This window comes from Corvus cornix, chromosome 6, assembly GCF_000738735.6.
Source record: "Corvus cornix cornix isolate S_Up_H32 chromosome 6, ASM73873v5, whole genome shotgun sequence".
NCBI classification, from domain to species: Eukaryota; Metazoa; Chordata; class Aves; order Passeriformes; family Corvidae; genus Corvus; species Corvus cornix.
The window spans coordinates 15,068,822-15,090,082 of record NC_046336.1 but is presented as its reverse complement, the minus strand read 5'-3'; the positions used below and the strand labels follow the sequence as shown (position 1 = coordinate 15,090,082).

Sequence of the window (21,261 nt, the reverse complement as noted above, 5' to 3'; positions counted from 1 at the left end):
GATTTTATAGATGAAGTGAGGCAGTAATAAGTAGGTGATAAATCATCTATTCTACACAAATTTCATCACTTGACTAGGGAGCTACCTGACTAAGAAGGTAAGGTGGCTTCTTACTTGGTGCTGTAAAGTATATCTTGTACTAAGTATTGGACAGGGATGGTGGAGTTGGAGGACTTCTACCTGGGTTTGGAGTGGAAAACGAAGACAGAGAAATGCAAAGGTGCTCCTGCATTTAACAGCTGTTCTGAAACCCTTCAAGTCAGAGTGGTCTTTTGCCCCTTCTGTGAGGAAACTCAAAGTCCAGCGTACTGCTAATTTAACAAATAGTATTTGAAGAAACCGGCACCGCCCTCAGAAGAGAGGGCAGCAAAGCTCTGTGCCGGGGGTCTGAGGAAGGAGCCAGTGTTGCTGCCTCAGCAGACCAAGGCAAGCTCACATGGACACCAGTGATGTGTTGCATGGGAAAACCTGGCTCCAGCAACTGGCGCGTGGCCGAGCAGTTGTTTTCAACAAGGCTAAGGGGCGGTTTTGGACGCATTTGTGCAAATGACCTTAGTCCTGCTACCGTGATCACGGCCACACGGATGCCCGGGATGCTTGTATTGCCCGGCTGGCCCCTCCGTGCCGGCAGCTCGGGAGTCGCGGGCCTCTGCTCCACAGCCAAGGCGCCCGGCGGGCCTCTGGCAGCCAGGAGACAAGGAGGGGCTGCGGCTCCCGCCCGCGGCCCGTTTCCCGTGGAGCTGAGGATGCTCCCGCGTCCAGCGGAGCGGTGACTGCAGCCCGCTTAGTGGCGCGGCGCCTTCCCGACTTCCCACGGTTACCTCGGTCTTCCCCGGTCCCGCCGGCCGGGAGCGGGGTGCCGCCCGGTGACCTGTCCAGGGATCCCCCCGCCCTCCCTCAGACCGGGCAGTGCACGGGCACCCGCGGCGAGCCGGGAGCTGGCGCGGCATCCACCCTTCCCTCCTTCCGCGCTGGCGAAGCCCTGTGCCGGGGGCGCACTTCGGGAGAAGGGACCGTCCCGTGCGCCCTGCCTCTCCCCAGCCCCCGCGCCTGCCTCCTCCCCTGGTCACTGGGACTGATGAATTAATCATGATGTGGCTGCTGTTAATGCATTTATGTGGAGCGGGCTGTGCCAGTGGCTCGCGGCGCGGCGGGTGAGGGAGCGCGGGGAGCGCCGGCCCCTCAGCTCCGCTCCGCTCCGCGCCGGGCGAGCCGCGGCCGCGGCGCTCCATGGCTCCGGAGGAGGTAATGGGAGTCGGGACGCGCTGCCCGTTCCCCCGGCAGCCAGGAAAGGGGCAGGGCAGGTGGGGCGGGCAGGGCAGCTCCAACTTGCCGGCAGGGGGGAGAGGAATGCTCGTGTTGCCGCGGGAGGTGTGCGGGGTGTGCTCGCTTCGCGTCCCAGAGATCCCCCCAAATCCTGCCCGTGGTTTAAAAATCTCTCTCTTGGCACAAGTGCGCGGGAGCCAGGCTCACTTTATCGCCGCTGACGCTGTCAAAATCGCTGTGGTTCCAGCAGTAACAGCAGCGAGCCCCCTCCCTTCCTCCCTCCATCCCTCCCTCCCTCTGCCGGGTCACCCGCTCCTCGTGAGAAACCAAACGCTGATATTCCATTAGCTTCATCTTCCCCACGAAAGTGAAGAAGACTTGCTAATTAATTTACATACGAGGGAACGATGTCTGAAGGAAGGAAAAAATACCCCGTTGCACCTGCTCCGCCGAGACTTGCCATCTGAATCTGGAGGAGAGCTATAAATCATGTAAAGTGTTCGCGGTGGAGTCGGCTTCTTCTGAGAGCTGTAGGATTATGTATCCAAATGCTGAATTTATATTTCCCACTAGGAAAAGACTGAAACTCAGGTCAGATATAAACTACGTCATTTCATTTAAAACAAAACTGTAGTTATTTATTGTAATTCAAGAGGGGATTTTTCCTGATTAAATAGAAAGTACTATTAGAGCATGTAGTAATGATTTACACATTACAGCCTGAAATCTCTTGCAGAGTTGGAGGTGGTTGAGTGTAAGGATGGTGCTTTAGAATCACATATGTCCTCTTATTTTTGCCACACGTGAAAAAACTGAGAATAACTAGGCTGTTTTACCTTCTGTTTTTAGTATGTACAAACCCAGATTTTCTGTCATACAGGATGGGGAAAACTTGGACAAGGGATAGCACAACTTCCAGTGAAAATGTTGACTTTCTCAACTACAGCAACTAAAATCTGTGTGATGTCTGCTTTGATTATTTCCACCCTTTGGAAAAAAGCTTTAAAAAATGTCATAAGCTACTTCCAAGAATTTCACTTACTGCCTCTAAGGAAATACTGTAATAGTTCATGACACTTGCCTGCTAAATGAGCTGAACTGGGGAGACCTACTGTTCAGTAAGATGTTTGTGTTATTCCTGTGCCAGGTATCTCTTCATAAAATGCAAAATGATTTTTGCTTTAGTCTGATGAGATAATGGTTTCATATTGCAGAAATTATTCATACTTTAGTTTTGTGACATTAGTGGATTTTCATATATTTCACTACTTTTGTTGCTGGCAAAAGTAGACTGAGGTTTTGTCATTGCAAATGGAACTAATTTAGATTGGGGTTAATTGCTTTAGTCGCCTAGCATATTTTTGACAATACTGTAAATGGCAAATATTATTAAGTTCTTTTGTTCCACTTATGTAAAAATATTGCTTTTTGATTAAAAAGATGTTATGTGTTATAGATGGATCCTGTACATTGCATCAGAATGAAGGAATTAAGGAGTTTATGTGCTTTGACAGCACGTGTGATTTGCAAGTTTCATAAGTTGTGAGCTTATTGTAAAAGTGTGTGTATGTGTGTGGCAAAAGACTGCTATGCTAGTAGAAGAAACTAATAATAACACAGAAATCTGTGAGGTAAGCAAGAACATACGAGCCAGGCTAACCACTCAATATGCTTACTTTGAAAGCAAGCCTGTATGCAGTAGTTTTCATATCACTGTTCTACAGCAACAAAATAAGGGAGAAAAAAATAAGCCCAAGCCAGAAATAAAAAGACAAGAATTTAAAAGGAGACTAGTCAGATGGGGAAAAACATTTTGAAATCAAGTCTTTCTGTCAAATCCAAGAATGCAGGTCATTGTTAAACTAAATCATACTCACATATACAGCATTTTTATTGCATTTAAGGTGGGATCCTTGGTCTAGACTATAACCAACCGATTAAAAGAGATTCAGTTGTTGAGAATTTGGTTTGTCACAGAATAAGAGGTGGTAGAGGTCAAATTACAGTCAATAAAAGTGGAGTTCATCTTTGAACTTGGAACAGGAGAAAAAATTTGTTTTCTTTTCCAAATCTTCTGTCTCTAACTGGAAATGCTGTCATGGACACTAGTCCAGAAAGTGGCTGAAGTTTATTAATTGGTGAACATTTCTCATTCTAAGATACCATTATAATAGAAATACTTTTTTCTGTTTAACTGTCATTGTTCTGTCCAGTGCTTTGGCTTTGTAAGTAAAACATGGAAGTTCTGATTTGGTGTTTGAATATATGTCACTGATTAAATTTTGGTCCAGTGTACATTTTTGTTTGGCTGTCAAGTGTTGGATCAACTTATATTGGAAAAGCATTTGCTTCTTTTCTGAAATAAAATGAAAAAAAATAAATTGTCAGCCAGAGGGAGGTGGGTAAATGTGTTTACACTCACCAGACTTTATTGGCCTTACAATCTTGACTTGTGTTTGATAGAAGGGATTGTGGGCTTGGTGACTTCAGTGAATGACAGACCTGCCTACCTTTTCAACAGTTGCAGCAGGCTGAGCATGCTCTTTGGGTCAGGAAACCACAGTGATGCTTGTTTATTGATGGACATAGCTTTGAAAGGAGCTGAATGGAGAAGAGTTAGTTGTCTGCAGCATTGCTCAGTGTTCACTTACTGCTATACAAATAACTACGTGACAACTGGCCAGTAGCTGTAGTCATGTGAATATGCCCTCTCTATTTTCTGTAGCTGTTTTTGCTTTACGCACTGCCATAGAAAAGTTCTGAATGGGTTGTTCAAAGATTAACATAAAAGTACCACATTGTGATGGGTGGGGATAGTTGTACGTCCTAACAGGTTAAATTCCAAGATTCTGAATAGTGACAGTGTTTGAGGTGTATATGCTTTGAGTAGAATCAAATTCCTTCTTTGGCTGTTTATATAGTAAGCAGGAATCCATCAAACTGGCAAGGAGGACAAATATTTAATGAAGACCCAATGAGGCAATTTCATTTCACTATGTTTGCAGTGCATTGCTCTGTTTAGCTACTGATTAAATCTTTTGATCTCAAGGAGAGCTTTTAGTCATCTGCTTTGATGCAATATTCTATAAAACCATTTAAACTAGAGGGGTAGGAGTTTAAGTGTTAAGATTGTTTTTTTCTTAGAGATAAAAAGTTGCATGAAATCCTCTCATAGCCCCAGCTGAACTTCAGTGGGAATAGTGTGAACAAGAAGTCTGGGAAGGAGGGGAGCAGAACAGGGAGTAGTTGATCACCATAGTAATTCAGGGCTGAAGAAAAGACCTTTCTGAGTTAGACAACAATCTTATCTAATTCCAGTCATAAAGTCATCACAGTCTTACCTTTAGTACATTGCCCTCTTGCTCTTTCTGGAAAGGTATTTCAAAACCTCTCTCCTAATGCTTAGAGCTTTCTTTGAACTTTCAGCCTAAATATATTCTCTGATTCCTAATTTTTAATCTCTCAAGACTGTTATTTAAAACCAACTCCTTCCTTGGTGGGTAGCCCTCAATAAATTATAAACATCGATCATGTGCCTTCCTCAGCTTTTTTGTGCTAGGATCAAACAAGCAGAGCAAGCACCTTTTAGTCTGTCTGGCAAAACAGAATAAATAGGAAGATACAGAGGGTAGTTAACTTGGTTCTCCTGACTTCCGAACCTTGTACCTGAAGCGTTTGCTCTAAGTCTTGAATAAAAATGCTAATTCTCCACCTGGTCTTTTGAAAGTATTTGGTCAGACACTGGTGAATATCAAGTTTCATTTACAGATATGCCAGGTTGGTTTAATCTGTTAGTAGTAAACATGGGTGTGTGATTTCTTTTTGTGTTGCTCTCAAATGATAAGAGACCATCACAGAAATAATCACAGAAATTCTGCTATTAGTAATCATGTGGCTTTGAAGAATTGCTAAAGGTTTTGCCATTTCTAATACGCCTGTGCAGATGCTCCTCCAATTTCTTCTGCAGGTTAGTGAGAACCTCCCCTGTATCAAGAGGGCTTCCCGTAACCAGTTTTTATCAAAACACCTCTGCTTTTCACCATGTTCACAGACATATAATGAGAGTGAAGAATGATTTTGAAGAAGTCCATTCACTGTGTTATCATTTGTCACATTTATATCAACTTTATTTTTGTGTTATGCTTATATTTCCAATTCAGTAAATAATTGCTGGGTGATACCATATCAAATTCTTTACTGAAATCTGGAGAGAGTGGATTCTGAATTTTCTTTCCCATAATATTTGCTTTTAAAAGGATTGGCTTCTCCCTTCCACCAAGTATTTATAAATACTGATTAAGATCCCTCCTGAGCCTTCTCCAGGATAAAGTAACTCAGCTCTTCCTGCCTTTCTTCATATGACAGATGCTCCAAGATCCATATCTTCTCTGTGTCCTGGATGTACATACTGGATGTACACCAGTATGTCCATGTACTTTCTGTACTGGGAAGCCCAGAACAGGAGGCAATATTCCAGATGTGATCTTGCTGGTGCTGAGGGGAAGGATCATCCCTCTCAGCTTGCTGGGACTGTTTTTCCTGACACGAAGAGTGTTGACCTTCATTGCTACATGGGCACTTTGCTGAGTCATGTTCAACTTCTTGCCCACCAGGACCTCCCCCCATCCTTTTATGCCCAGTTCTTTCCCCTTGGTTGGTCCCAAGACTTTTACCAGTGCACACAGTTATTCCCCTCTTGGTTAGGAATGTGTATTTCCTTTTGCTGGACTTTATTTCTCCAGCCTGTTGAGGTCCTTTAACACAACTATTCCCTATTTCACATGCTCTGCCAACTTGCCAAGGGTGCCCTTGGTCCCATTATTCTGGTCTTTAAAGAAAATGGCCCCAGTGTCAACAGGAGTGCACAACTAGTAACATTCCCAGATGAATTTTGTGGCACGGATCACAATCCTCTGAGCCCAGCAATTCCACCACTTTCCATTTCACCTCACTTTCATGCTTCATTAGTAATAATGTAATTGTTAGTAGTAATGGTTAGTAACATAACATCAGTAATGATTTTACTACTGCTGTGTGGCTGGGAAAATTAACAGATAAAAGTATTGCTTCACCATCTTTCCTTGCTCTGGTTTAATAGCACCAATCGACAGTTGTCTTTTGGTCTGTTTGAGTGTATGACTGTGAATTACTCATACCATATGTTTGACACAGGCAAGATACTATTTTGTATGTCACACAGGCATCGCAGTTTTTTTGCACTACATTTATTTCCCCACCTCATTTTTATAGGGAGAATGAACCTCAGGGCTTGTTATGGGGAATTTGAAATGTGTAATCTTGAAATTGATTGCAAAGTAGAGGTGAATTAATTGCTCTATAGCTGAAGTTTTTGAAGCCAAATGGCCTTCCATTCAGATGAAGCAATTGAGTTACCATATGTTAAAAAATGCAAGGGCTTTTTTATGCTTTCTTCAAATAGCAGAAATATTTTTTGAGAAAAATTGCTTCTGTATTCCATATTTTCTCTTGCTATCCACACTCACCTGCTTTGCCAGCAGCAGTGAGAAAAGAGACTGAAATACCCTCATTGCAAACAATACATAAGATTTCTAGGGTGAGACTCAGTGCTCTGTGTTTAAGCTCAGATTGTTTAAGTTTGGTCTAGAATCAAGATGTTTTGTTGCAGGAAAATTTATTCAATATCACTTGAAGGGAAGGAGTTTTCTGTTGGTTTAGCAAGTGACCGATATTTTGCTTTTAGCTAAAAATATATATTTTGTTTGTGTGTGCACATAGAAGAGTGATGAAAAGGAACTTTTTCTTCAAATGGCTTTCCATTTACAGAATACTGCTAAGATAGCACTTAAAATACTGAAAATGATGACTCTCTACTTTTTCCTCCTTGAAATGAGGATATGATGTCCTAGGAACAGTGATGAGCTAACTGTACTTTCAACTTAATACCTTGACACTGATTTTGAGAAGCAATCTGGTCTTTGCAGTTTGATTCTGAATTCACATCCTGTAGGAACTCCATCAGAAAAATGGGAGAATTTTGCTTCTCTGTGTGATGCTAAGGCCTCTCAGGATGCCTCCAGAATTTGGAAAGAAATGACTCTTGGCACCTAACCTGCAGTGAACAGGTGGGAATTGAAAAATTGTGAATGGGCACCTGTGCAAGTATGCAGCTCTAACATTTACTTTTATTTCCAAAATCAATATAAATGCATATGCTCATCATCTGAATTTCAGAAAATAATTGCTTTTGTTTTTTCTTCTTTTTGTTGTTGTAAAACTTCCTGTTAACAGTGTACATCTGTTTAACTTGGAAAGGTAGAGCAAATCCTTTTCAACTGAGGTTGTAAAAGGTGCAGATGTAGTTATTAAGTAAAATGTTACACATTATCTGCAGAACAATGGTGAAAATAGTTTAATATTTTTTCCTATGGATGCTAAAAAAGCTAGCAGAGAAATTTTCCTGCTTGCCTCCTGTGAAAGTCTCTGTTCTCAAGCAAACTAGCTGAGAAACAGTTTGCTATCTTGTAAACCAAGACTTTATCTCACAGGTGCAAACTTGTTATGTATAGCCTTGCTGTCCACACTGAAGAAAATATTTTGAAATGGGCGTCATAGCATTCAGCCAATCACTCTGGGAGGTGTATGGTCAAGCACCCAATAATGTCATTTCTCTATTGCAAACCAAGTTATATATATGAGGTGATAATTAATTAAATGATCCCATTCTATCCTGGACTGGAATTCCATGGCGTTCTTTGCACCGTCTCTGCGGACAACAGCAACATTCTCCTACTACGATTTTCCAGATTGCTAACCAACCATTTTGTGACATTTAAGTCTCTGCAAGTGAAGTCTTACATTTTGTCATCCTAAAAACTGTTTAAAGAGGTAAAAAAAGGTGTTGAATTTAATTCTTTATTAACTGCAAATGGTAAACTTTTTTTCCCCCCAGAAATTGATAACAGAAATGTATGTTCTAAGATTGTATTTATTTACAATGGGATCTTAGTGGATATCTGAAAAAAAAAAATTGAAGCAAGATATTAGGGGGATTACAATAGGAAATTGGGGAAATAAACAGGGATTGTTTTGATAAATGGCAAAATATCAGTTAGTAGAGATACTGGATTTTAGACATGAATTGATAAGGTAATTCAAATACAAGCATAACGTTTTAGTTTCTGGATGAAGATAAACTGGGCTACTTCTATCCTTGTCATAATTTAGCATTTATATAGTGTTTACAACATAAAAAATTCCTTATAGCTACTAATGATCTTCATTGCACTCTCTGAAGGCAGGTAGGTGTTCTGCAAATTAATGGTATAGGAATAATATATTTTAGACCTAGAAATCTGCTAAGAGTTTGAATTTTGGTATAAACATGTTTGAAGTTTTTAAAGGGCAGACTATATCCCTCAGAATCCAGAATCAGCTCTTACAAGGTATGCTTTCATTTTTAAGGAACAAAGAAACAGGGTTTCATTCAGAACACTTGAATAACATCATGTCTCTTTGATAACAAAGTCTAGTCAGATGTAGCTTTTCCTGAATAAAAGTGTTGGATACTATAAAGAACATTTTTTTTAAAGTTCATGCGGAATAGATCTTTAATTTACAAAGATTATATAAGATTTAGCTCCCTTTTTTTGTAGAAAGGTATTTACACATGGAAGGAGGGAGCTTGTCTTTCCTGTCTCCACCCTCCGTGGTTATCAGACTTTCCCTCCAGCAATCAGTTGACAGCAATCAGTTTGCGGATTATTTCTGGAAGGAAAAAGTTTACAGCTTTACTTCAGCAGTAAGATTAAAAATAAAGTAGCTGTCATCTGTTTCCGTGGCTTAACTAGTTAAAATCATAGCCACAAAAATGCCGTATTACTCAGCTGAGCTGTTCACTGCATTTTATACAGTAAGCAGACCTTATTAAATAAAGGCAGTCAAGCCTTGCAAACAATAGTTTGTAACACAAAATTTTTAAAAATTAGATTTTTACTGGAACTTCAGAATTTGCTATTTATTGTTTCTAGATAAACAAATTCTTTCAATTAAGCCTTACACAGATATTGTAATGAAATATTTTATTTTCATGTCATATATGAAGGACATGTAGGTAATTCTCAGGATGAATGAAGTTCATATCTTATAACAGCCAGATTCTTGAGCATCTTCCAGCCTGGACTCACATTAATTCTCACAGCACTGTGTTTTCCACTGCACTGTTTATAAAGGTAAACACTGTCAAGTTTAAGATAGAAAATAATTTTCGATTGTCAACTTTGACACTTTCTAGTGCTAGATTCTTGAGATGTGATATAAAAATAAACATTCAAGGGTTTTTTTTTTTCCTAGGTTGCCACAGTCAGAAATCTTTTAGACCTAATCCCCAAACATTAGGCTATTTCAGTCTCACAAGGATACGACTCTGCTTCCTTTGCATCACATGCTACCTTTGGTTTATTCTGTAAATAAATAGTTCGGTTTACTTAGATGGTGTTTTTTGGGGATTTTTAAATCTATCTGCTTAATTTAGAGAAATTTTTTTTATGGCTTTGATTTTGTTCTGTACTATAGAATGTGAAGTCTCTTAGTAGTTTTGGCAACCTTTGTATCATTGATTTTCTGGCTATAGTATTTTCCCTCCTGTCCTATAGTAGAGTAATGAAATATCCTCAAAATGCATAGACTTTTTTGTGCTTTTAGGGTTTTCTAAATTCAAAATCTGACATGTGCACTGGAGAATGAAGAAGAACAAAAAGCTTGTTATTTTCATACTCTGATGCATTCTTATCTTAGCTCCAAGTTTCTGGAGCCTAAAGTAAGATCCATGCCTGTACACTGCAAACATTCCTGAGAGGTTAGGCCTCCTTAGCAGGTTAGAGAGCTGAACATTTGTGTTATTTTCACTCTTTTTTTAAATACCCCCTCTGCAAAATTATGGAAGTTTAAGACAGTTATTTAAATGTTTGATGGCTGGCTTTTTATGTTTGTACTTTATCTCCTGTGTCCTGAGAGTAGAAATAGTGCCAGTGATAGAAAAGTTTCAAAACTAAATTTGTCCTGAAAAGAGAGCTGTTATGATAATTATGCATAGAGCTTTAAAAAATGGAAATAATATAAATCTTCACTAAATAGTCATTACTCGAAGTTAGATAATCTGATATTCTGAAAAGAGCACTGTATCATTCTTCTTTTAAATCCTTGTGTGGTCACACACACAGAACATGGTGCTGTAATACTCCAAGGAATTGTTCTACTTTGCTTCTGTAGTGAAGCAGTTTCCTTTAATCAAATGGAAGCCAATAGAAGTACACGAGCATCGAACAGAGCTTTGTGTTGCCTGCTGGGAGATATTTAAATCTGTGCTAGCTTGCACTAGAAGGAAATGCTGTTAAAGCATTTTGTTTTGTTTTTGTAAAAACGCTAATTTTCAGTGTGTAAAATTGCCTTAAAAAAAAAAAAATCAGATAATACCGTACTTACTGATTAAGGCAATTAACTGTTCAGCCAATAGTGTAATAATACCAAACATGTTTTAACATGTTTATTCCTGTACAAGGTGATCGTATTACTTCATACTATAAATAAAAAATATGGGCTACTCTGCTGTTTCTAATTTACTTTTTGTGATCCTATGGTATTCTCATTTATTAAATGGAAATAATCATTTATATATATGTGAGGAAGGAAATAATTATATAGGTCTTTAATCGCAAGTATTGCTTCGATCAAGATGATTTTGCATTTATCTATAAATTATTCCTTGCTAAAAAGGTTCAGAAAAAGAAGAATGCTAAGATTATAGAGTAATTTTTTAAAATTATGAATCAAAAAATATCAGTTGTCTCTGCATATGGTGTATTACATGTGCATTAGTATTTTGACACATTCGTTGTCTGTTCAGTCATGTGCTGTTCATCCCGGTCCCACGGAATGTGTTAATTGTGCACAGTTATTAATAGCAAGAGGTTCTTTATAATTTTTCTTTTGTTGATTTTGATGTGGATAGTATGATTCAATTTATTTTTTCAATCTTATTGTAATCTTATCTTTTTAAACAGAGGGAGCAACCAAAGCTCCAACCAACTGTGAATTGTTATACAGGTGCTTTGGGTAAGACTCAGAATTAAGTTTTGGGTTTGTAGCTATTGAATGAGACATCTTCTGTATGAGAATGTGCCTCATGTACAGTGGTTTAAATGTATTGTAGTGTGTAATTGAGGTGAGCTTGTTCTTAGCACTTTAAAATGTACTTATGTAAGGCATGAAGAAATTTTAGGTATCAGCATAGGATTGATGAGAAACTTTTGGAGGGAATGTACCTGTCCACACACTATTTCAGCATAATATAACCTGAGAAAATGTTGATTATGTTTAATAGAATTACTGTCTTCCTACTCCTAACTAAGAGAACTACAGGTTCCAGGAATCTGAGTTGTAGGGCAGAATTTACCATGCTGGCAGCAGGAAATCTGTATAAGTAGTGGAGTTTATTTCACCTAACATAATGGAAATTTTTTTTTTTTTTTCTTTTTTTTTTAACAAAGGGCTAGGGGAAAACTTCTTTCCCCTTGTACAAATTATCTGAGGAATTTACTTCCTAGGTGAACTAATTTATTGTACTACCGGAGCTTCAGGATTCCTCAGAATACAAATTCTACCTTCCAGTTAGTTAGATAAGTATCCAAGTATGAAATAATTTCATCTTGACCTTTTAGTATCTAACTTATTTAAATTTTGCTGCTGAGTAAATACCTACTTAGCTTTAATACATTCCTGTTTAATGTGGAATGGCTCTGAAAAGTTAATATTACCATCTAATTGTTAAGGTAATAAGGAAAACATTTTCCCTATTTGAAATTTTATACGTTAGTTTCTTCTTATTTAATGTCAAGAGAATGAGTTTGGGAAGGCTGAGTGAAATGGGAGGAGCTATAAATGGTTTTCCTCCAAGGTAACTAGACAATCCTTTCAAAGTTAAACTGAACTAATAATTTTTATTTAAATCTTATTAATTCAATACATATATAACACTTCTGTCGTCTCTCCCTTCAGTGTATTTCACTGAATGGCCATCATATTTCTTAAGAAATATCTGTACACATAGATCAATATTTTAGATTTAATTTGGCCTAATATTCCAGAGTTTTCTTGTATTGATGTGACCTCAGATCCTATCTGGCAAAGTAAGGTGTACTCTGTGTGTTTGTCTAAGAGTAGCTACTTAATGTGCTCAAGTCATAGATCCACATTATCTCCCAGTGAAAATGCAGACAAGTTAAAAATACTGTGGTACCTTCTTGCCAAATATGTTTAATCAGCTGCATGTGAAACTTATTTTGGAGAGGCTAGTAGAGAGTAAATAGAATATAACAAAAAAATTCATGTACTGTTCTTTCTGGGGGGTGCAAAGAATATGAAACATTGAGCAATAGGGTGGAAAGATAGATGTTCCTGTTTTAATGCAGTCTAGGTAAGAGGAATGTCTGGGATTAATCTAGTGGTAAATTACTTTCTATCCTACACTCATAATCTGTGCTTATTGGACTTGTTATTGTGTGGTAATCCAATTTCTCCATATGACACCAGTGTAAAAGTGTCTTTGCCTGCAGAGCCCAGTGCCATCTATTTTCCTGCTCATCTCTTTCACAGACCAGAAAATGATTGTACATTGCACTGCATTTCTAAGTATGGCCTTCTTTGCCCTTCATTGGATCTTCATTTGGCGCAGAAAACTCAAGAACTGAGTCTGGTTTGATTTACTGGGCTTGACTTTATAGATGGGGCTCAGACTGGCTGTCAGTGGAAGAGCTGAGCTTTCTGCTGTGAATAATCAATAGCTGGCCATCAGCAGTGTGTGGAAAGGGCTCAACTGTAGAGCCTTGTTTTGAAAAGCCAGCATTTTATCATCCATATAATTGGTGTCTGAAATCCATCTACAGCCATGTGTTAACAGATCGCTCAGGTTAGAAATTAACAATCTGTACCAGTGACAGCCATTTCCTGGAGAAAACCATGGATACTATAGGAATGTGATAATCTTGTGGTGTTGATGTTGAACCAGCACTAGAAGTCAGGGAGAAGGGCAGAGCCTTAAGACAAGGTTTTAATCCCGGAACATTGGCCAAATATTTAAATAGATGTTGTCTGCCTGCCCTGACTGTCTTATATCGAGAACAGTGTAGGGTGAAGAAAAGAAATCGAAAAATGTCCATGGTGCAAAGGAGAAATTCTATGTGCCATTATAAAATATAAGATACCCAAAATTGACCTTTAAGTTAATCTTGCATGCTCATCATACTCAGTTTTTTAATATTAGAAACTAGAGCATCTTCGCTGTGGCAAATGCTCATCTTTTTCCCTGCACTTCATTTGTGGTCATCTGATATGAATTCTGGGTTCAGTCATTTCTGACCCTACTGTAAGAAATAATGTTTGTTCAGTTTGAGTTTCTCGCTATTTGCTTTTATAAAGTAACAAGCTCACTTTTATCCTTCTCTTTCTGTTTTTGCTTTGATTTTTTTTCCCCCAAGCATTGTGAATGTTTTTTCATGGAAGACAGTATGCATGCCTTAAATATCACCCTGCTATTTTAATTCTTAAATTGAAACCTTTGGTTTTATGTTTTTCTATATAATCTTGGTGTATATGCTGTCTTTCCCCTCTATTTGTCAGAAAGATTAATGTGAGAGTATTAACATAGCACAGCACAGGATTGGGTGAGCTAGTTCTTGTCACTCTAGAAAGGACCTCTATTCCTTTATTGTACAGTGTGTTTGAATTTGTTGACAGTGAGAGTAGGATCCCATTGGGGGATAAATTTATCTCTTTGGAAAGCGATAGTTCCTTCACAAAGGAACAATTTCATGTAACAGAAGTGTCATAGAAGAGTGGTCATAGTTTTCATTGCTTGCACCTTCAGAGTAAAAAGTAGAAATGGATCCAGTCAGTGCAATTCTTGGCTACTACAGTCACAGAGAGTAGTTGGATAAGTGGACAGACAGAAAAATAGGCAAAGCACCTGTCTTTTACCTAATGCCTGTTAGTACGTAAAGTTATGTTTTAAATATTCACTGAAGAAGCATGGGGTCACTATTTTTCACACGTAGGTAGGATGACAGAATAATTTAAACTCTATTTGTAACGATGCTAACTGAAGATGGTTAGCTACTGTCTTTCATTTAAGAAGCATCGGAACAAAGGTATGTGATTCAGTAAAATAGCAATACATGTAGCTGAGAGGGTTTGCTGAAATAATTCTTAGAAGAAATGAGAAAACGGCACAAAAGTGAAAAATGAACCAAATGCTCATGACCTTGTGTAAATGACTACTTGAAGTGTGAATTCAGACACTGCTTTGTGAGAGCTTTTAGATGGAGTGGTAGATGAAGGGGAATAGTAAGGAACAGAAAACTATCGCTTGCTTGTGATTTGTTGTGCTAAGAAAAGCAGAATTTTAACTCTGCAAATAAGCAAGATTGCACCAGACACCAAGGTCCATCCTCTGTTTCTTTTCTTAATCAGAAAAGACTTGGAGAACTCTGTAATTTTATGTAGCTGTCTAGGTCAGCTGTAGTTGAGCTGATTCCACCTTTAGCAAGAACCAACTCTTTTCATGCTAAAATAATCAAGATAAGAATGGAAAAGACAGGCTCATCATGCTTTGAATCATTCCATCTCTAATCTGTGTAATTGGCCCAAGGGATTGATAGAGAACTTCAGTTTTCTCATTTATTTTTTTAGAGCACCAGGAGCACCTTAATCTGTTGGGGAAGCAGCTATTAAATCTGCGCAGTGCACTCTAACTCACTTTTGAAAGACTTGCACCTGCTTCCACTGAAATGTCTGAGAAGCCAGACATGGTATTGGACGAGGAGAGGTCTGAGCACACTTCTTGCTTCTGACTTGTTAAACAACTGTTGAGCAACAAGAAGTATAATTGTGGAAACCAAACCTAGTCACATTGAAAGTGGGAAGAGATTAATTCTCTCAGAATGGGATGTTGATTTTTTATATTGTGGGTAATACAGCTTTTTTGTCTAGGCTTGCTTAAAAGTGTAAGAATCTGTAATCTGCAGCATATGCAGTGTGCAAGATAATAGAGTCTATGAAAAGTGTTGTTTCCTGCACCATTTTGTCTCTTGCTGTGTGTGTAAAACTTGTTACAGAATTAGCATTTAACATCTCTTTCTCTTACCTACCTGTACTTTAAGACCCTTTTTCTTATTCCCATACAGTGTGTTATTTGTGATCATATTGTGTGTATTTCTAGAACACAGATATGGGGTGTTTTGACTGGATTTTTTTTTTTTTTTTGGTTTAACAGTGGTAGAGCTAGCGCCGACCTTATTCTGTTCCTTTAGAATGAATTGTGAATACTTCTGTCATAGATTATAGGCTCATACAATAAAGTCAGGTTGGAAGATACCTCAGGAGGTATCTTGGTCCAGCCCTCTCCTCAAAAAGAGGTCAGTGTTGAAGTCAGGCCAGGTTACTCAGGGTTTTCCCAGTCTGGTCTGGAAAGCACCTGAGGACAGAGGCAGTACCACCTCCTGGGGCAACCTGTTGCCATGCCTGACTGTTCTTGGAGCAAAAACTCTTTTCTTTATAGACAGCTGGAATCTTGTGTCCCAGCTTACATCTGTTGTCTTGTGTCCTCCCACCAAGCAATACCCTGAAGAGCCTGACTCTGCTCTTGTGGTGACCTCCTTGTAGGCAAGTTCCTTTGCTGTTAATAGTAGTTTTATAGATGCTAAAGTACTCTGCCTCACTTAGAAGATTAACTTCCTTTTTTGTTGTTCTGATATCAAAAAGGTATTGGAGGCAATTTGTCCTGTGTGTCTAATCTTCTCTGCTAAAGATGTGGGTGCTTAAAGAGAAGGCTCAGAAAGACCTTATCAGTGTTTATAAATATCTAATTGGAGAGTGCAAAGATGAACTCCTACTCTTCTCAGTGGTGCCCAGTGGCAGAATAAGAGATAACAGGCATAAACTGAATCACATGAATTCCATATGAACATAAGAAAAAGTTTTTTACTGTAAGGGAGGTTTGGAGTGGAAATGTTTGGATTTGGGTTTGGTTTATTTATTATTATCTGGAAAGAAGAAAAATAATCTCATGTAAATAAGTAAGTTTTACATGGTGATGAAAAGATGAGATGAAAGTTAAAGGGAGCCAACTGAACAATAGCTAACATACTTTTGTAAGAAATAATTGTTTTGAACGATGTCTTCTTAATTGCCTTTTATTCAGAAGCACATATCTGCGGAAATGAGAATAAAATATCTTGATGTTCTTTTTTCCATCTTTGAAACCACTGGGTATATTTGCTTCTGTAATGTTAAGTATTTTAGTAAAAGTTGTGGGTTATGTCTCCAATCAGTTCCTATTGTTCCAATAGAAAAAAAAGGCAGAGCATTCTGACTCACTGTATAACAAAAAAAATTATTTTGGTTTTTATTATCTCAGATTTTATAAAGCAAGTAAGGTTAGTAGAAATTTATTCTGCTAGGTGCACAAACCAGAACAAACATTTTGTTTGTTTTTTAAGATAATTATTTAATATAAGTCTGAACTAAATTTTCCAGAGGACAAACTTGAAAATATGTAGAGACATTTTAAGATTTATGGTTTGTAACTGGAGATATTCAGAATTACAGATTATTATCTAAATTGAAAAATAGTGTATATTGCCAAACAGTTCTGAGATGGTATTTAAGACCTTTATTTGCAGATAAATATGTATACTGAAATATTAGCAGTCCTTGCTTATTAGGACAAGGGGAGTTGTGTCTCATGCAACAATCTAATGTATCTCTCCAGGATCATTTGGAGCTGATGATGCCAAGGGCTGTATTTAGGTAATGCTGATCCATAATTCAGAATGTTGAGGCTAGCTAGTCAGACAAAGCTGTTTCCATCATGTGATTACTCAAACATCCCTCTTCATGTTCTATAATTTTGGCACCTAATAAAGCTAAAATTAGAATTCTAGAATCTCCAAAGTCAGTGGTGTATTCAGAGACTAATGTAGCTGTCTAAGATAGGAACACAATCTGCTTTTTTTTCACAAAGGCTCCTCATTTCATGCCTCCTTAAAGAACAGCTTTTTAGTTAAATAATGACTTTAGGCAAAAGGGAATGTTCATTCCATGCTCATCTTTGCCTGACTCCTCCCTCACATAACTTGAATAGGAAAATAGTTTTCAGTGCACTGTGCTCCTGCTTTTGGTGTTTGGGTTTTTTTAAACACGATCTTTTTTGTATCTTGCAGATCAGCTGTTCCTGCCTCTTGTACTAGTAGATAGAACATCTGAGCGTAAGACTGAAAATTGTTTCATTGAAGATTGGTCCCTGTGCCACCCAAAGAGGTGTTCTTAGCTATTGTCATCTAAGAAGCCTAAAAAGAGAATCTATGTGAATCTTTTAATTTTTTTTTTCTGCAGCTGTTCCATATTATTTTCTGGCTAATTAAAACATACAGAAAATAATGTTGCATGCCACTAGCAATTTTGTCTTAAGGCAAAACTCTGTTTAAGAAATACTCCTTCAGATCAGCTTTCCTCTGCTTGGAGATCACTTCCCCACCTGTGAAGTAGTCTTAGGGAAACTCAGTAATTCAATATAAATGCGCCAGCAGTAGAGAGAAAACCACACACTGAGATTTTCCTATCATTTTATGTCTGTCATAGAAGTTTTCAAGCAAAGATTTTCAGGCTTCTATTTTTACTTTAGAAGGTATGTCTCCAGTAGTTTTGATGGCAGGGTTTTATGAGGATGTTATTTTGAGAATAGTGAAAACTAGAAACAAAAATTTTCTTTCAAAAGCTGAACCTCTAGTCCTTCATTACTTGGCTACCAAAGTGGCAGTTAAACCAATAGTACCATTAAGATTTATACCTCTGTTCTGGTTTTCTCCTTGGGTAACAAAACCCTAAGAATTGGGTATGCTTGTCCTATATGCTTCCCCTGCCAAAGTAGTAATAATAGAATGGGTTGGGTTGAAAGGGACTTTACTCCCTGCCATGGGCAGGGACACCTTCCACTAGACCAAGCTGCTCAAAGCACCATCCAACCTTGAACACTGCCAGGGATGGGCCATCCACAGCTTCTCTGGGCAACCTCTTCCAGTGCCTCATGCCCATCGTAGTGAAGAATTTCTTCCAAATGTCCAATATGAATCTACCCTTTCTCAGTTTAAAGCCGTTCCCCCTTGTCCTATCACTTGTAAAACAAGTAAAAACTTGTAAATAAGCCCTTGTAAAAAGTCCCTCTCCAGCTCTCTTGCAGGCCCCTTTAGGTACAGGAAGGTACTATAATGTCTGCCCAAAGTCTCCTCTTCTCCAGTTGAACAGCCCCGACTCTCAGCCTGTTTTCTCAGCCTGTATGTGTATGTCTAGCACTCAGTGATATCTGGATGAACTTCACATTGTCTTCACAACTGCTTAGATAAATTTTCTCTGTTACAATACTCTTCAGTTTTACTGAAAGTTCTGAAAACGAGGCATTACATATTTCAATAGCCTAGATCATATTTTAGCTATGAAACTCATGGTTAGAAGGGTCTACCTTTTGGGATTTAGACACTTGAAGTGGCATCAGAATCTGTATCTGTAGTGGAGTAATCTGATAACGGTGGTTTTTTTTTTAAAAAAAGTATAAATAATCTTTGAATAAGAACAAGTCCTGCTCAGAAGCATTTCTGGTACTGTCAAGTTTTCTCTTTCAACCATGAAAGTGGTAAACATTGTATTGAATAGAAGATTGCCTTCAGATTTTAAAAGCATTCTTTTCATTGAAAGTGAATTTTCATTTTTGTTCTCTTATTATCGATCTATGGTGACTGTGTTAGGTAAGTTTTTTTCTGTATTGATAAGCTGTGCTAGGAAATCCCTTGCTGATCATATCACTTACTAAGTTTTAAAGCTTTGCTGTCCTGGGTATTAAATGCAAATTGAAATGAAGTTTGTTGAGGCTTGTTTTGATGCATTTACCAGAATATTAACTGCAAAGGCAAATGATGTTTTAGAGATCTACGTAGAGGTAGATTTCTAGAAGAAATGTGTTTAACTCAGATTTGAATTTCTGCATTTCTAAAACGTTTTTATTGGTATGTGATTATTGTAATTGTTTTTTCAAAGAGACAAGAAAAATATACTCTCTCCACCCTAAAGTCACTGCTGTAGAAGCACTGTTCACACCTTTCTTCCAATTTTGCTTTGTAAACATACTTTTAGAAACAACAACAACAACAACAACAAAAAAAAAAGCAAAGAAAAAAATCAATGAGTAGAAAAAATTATTAATTCTGTTTTTCCTGTATTATCATCTGGCTTAATTATTATTATACCTGCAACTAGGTCTAAAGAATGTTTTAACTCTATCTCATCTATCACTTTAAAAAATCGTATTTAAAATCTCTCCTGGAGTCATCATTTGTTGGTTTTTTTTAAATTTTAGGATTTAGTTTCAGGAAAACTGAAGAAAAATACACATATAAACTCACATTACAGATATATCTTCCTTCTTATTGACACTGTGTAAAATTTTGCCATATTGCCTTCTGTTTCAAATAGATTATAAAAAAAATTTTTTTAATATCTTATATTGGTTTTAGTTCTGCCCTCTTTTCCTCAGATTATCTTTTTGGGACACTGGACACAGTGTCAGGCAACACCTTTTGCCATTTGATTATCGGTACCAGAGCAATGAAACTGAAAATGGATTTCTTAAAATGAAAATCAAGAAGGAGAGCGTAGGGCACGGATATAAAGTACTACAGAGCGTCTGGTAGTTGCTGATGTTTATGTGCTTGAGCAGTTGGTGGTGCTTAAACCTGACACAACACATTGAGATTTATCAGACTGATAACCATGTGTCCCACAGACATGCTGTGGGCTAACAGAAACACGGTAAAGTCTTGTCAGGAGTGAAGTGTTGTGGCTGTAATTGTGACAGAGCAGAGCAGACGTGAATGGCGCTGCAGAGTGCCCGGGCAGGGGGGCTGCTGCCCCTCTGCAGTACCGCAGGGACATCCCTGCTTGCAGTGATGGGGCCACCGCAGCCACCGCCCAAAAACCTGCCTGCTCCGGCCTGGGGGCTTCTCTGCCTGCCCTGGTTCCTCACCAGGAACATGCCTTTTGGAACACGACCCACTGCTGCCAAAAGCAGCTGTGAATCCTTTATTGCCTTACTAAGGCAGACAAGGCAATTCAGTAACTAATAACAGCTTACTTTTTCAGGCCTAATCTCTCTTACAGGGAGTGTGGGAAAGGCCTCCACCTTCCAGATATTTAAAGCACTAGACTTTCTAAACTTTTTCTGTGCCTGTTGCCTTTACAAGCAGCATGGAAACACCTTCTATTGCATTCTTGTCCTTAGGATATCTTAAAAATGAAATTTTGTTGCTATATTTTTTGTCCAAAATTGCAAAAGGAACTTTTTTTTTTTTTCAGTTATGTGAAATGTCCATTTTTAGAGGAGATGAATATAAAGCATAGGTGGACAAGAACTGAAAAGTTGCAATTGCAAACTAGATATAAATAAACATTATTTGTGTTTTATTTAAAGAATCTCTGTATGGCTTGTAGATGATCAAACATGCTTGGATGTGATAGTGCTCCTTGTGGAATGAGTTTTTGCTCTGTGGGAAGAGGCCTTTCAGTCACCTCTGGTAGTAACACTAAGCCTTTGCCATCTTAAGGTTTCTCTCAGAAAAAGTTTGCTTTTACCAGTGTGTTCTATTTCATTATGAGATTTGGTTACCAGCCACTCCAGATTTGTCCTCCCTGCACTCAAGGGGCATAGCAAAATAGTGAGATCTCAAGGAAACTAATATTTAGGGGTTATTTTATTTACTGTATTGCAATGTGTCTTGGAATTCAAGCCTGGAACCACGGGGTGGGGCTGTACAAATGCCAAAGACTTTTGCCTACGAGTTTGTAATATAAGTATGAACTAAGGGACAACACAGGGCTACAAACCAAGGAGGAGGAGTAATAAAAGGCGTCAATAAG

General features: G+C 38.3%; 1 protein-coding gene across 3 annotated transcripts in view; it reads left to right on the top strand.

Annotated features, from left to right (window-relative positions):
• The first annotated feature begins 802 nt into the window (after positions 1-802).
• Positions 803-21,261, top strand: part of LOC104696091 (heparan sulfate glucosamine 3-O-sulfotransferase 1-like) — a 46,232-nt gene continuing 25,773 nt past the window's right edge. The window contains exons 1-2 of one of the 3 annotated variants that reach the window (XM_039554364.1): positions 1,169-1,245; positions 1,615-1,857. Coding sequence is in view for 1 of the 3 variants with exons in the window: in XM_010410226.3 (XP_010408528.2) it covers positions 1,116-1,245 (130 nt within the window). In the remaining 2 variants the exon portion in view is untranslated. The other 2 variants (XR_002048058.3, XM_010410226.3) reach the window with 2 other exon arrangements.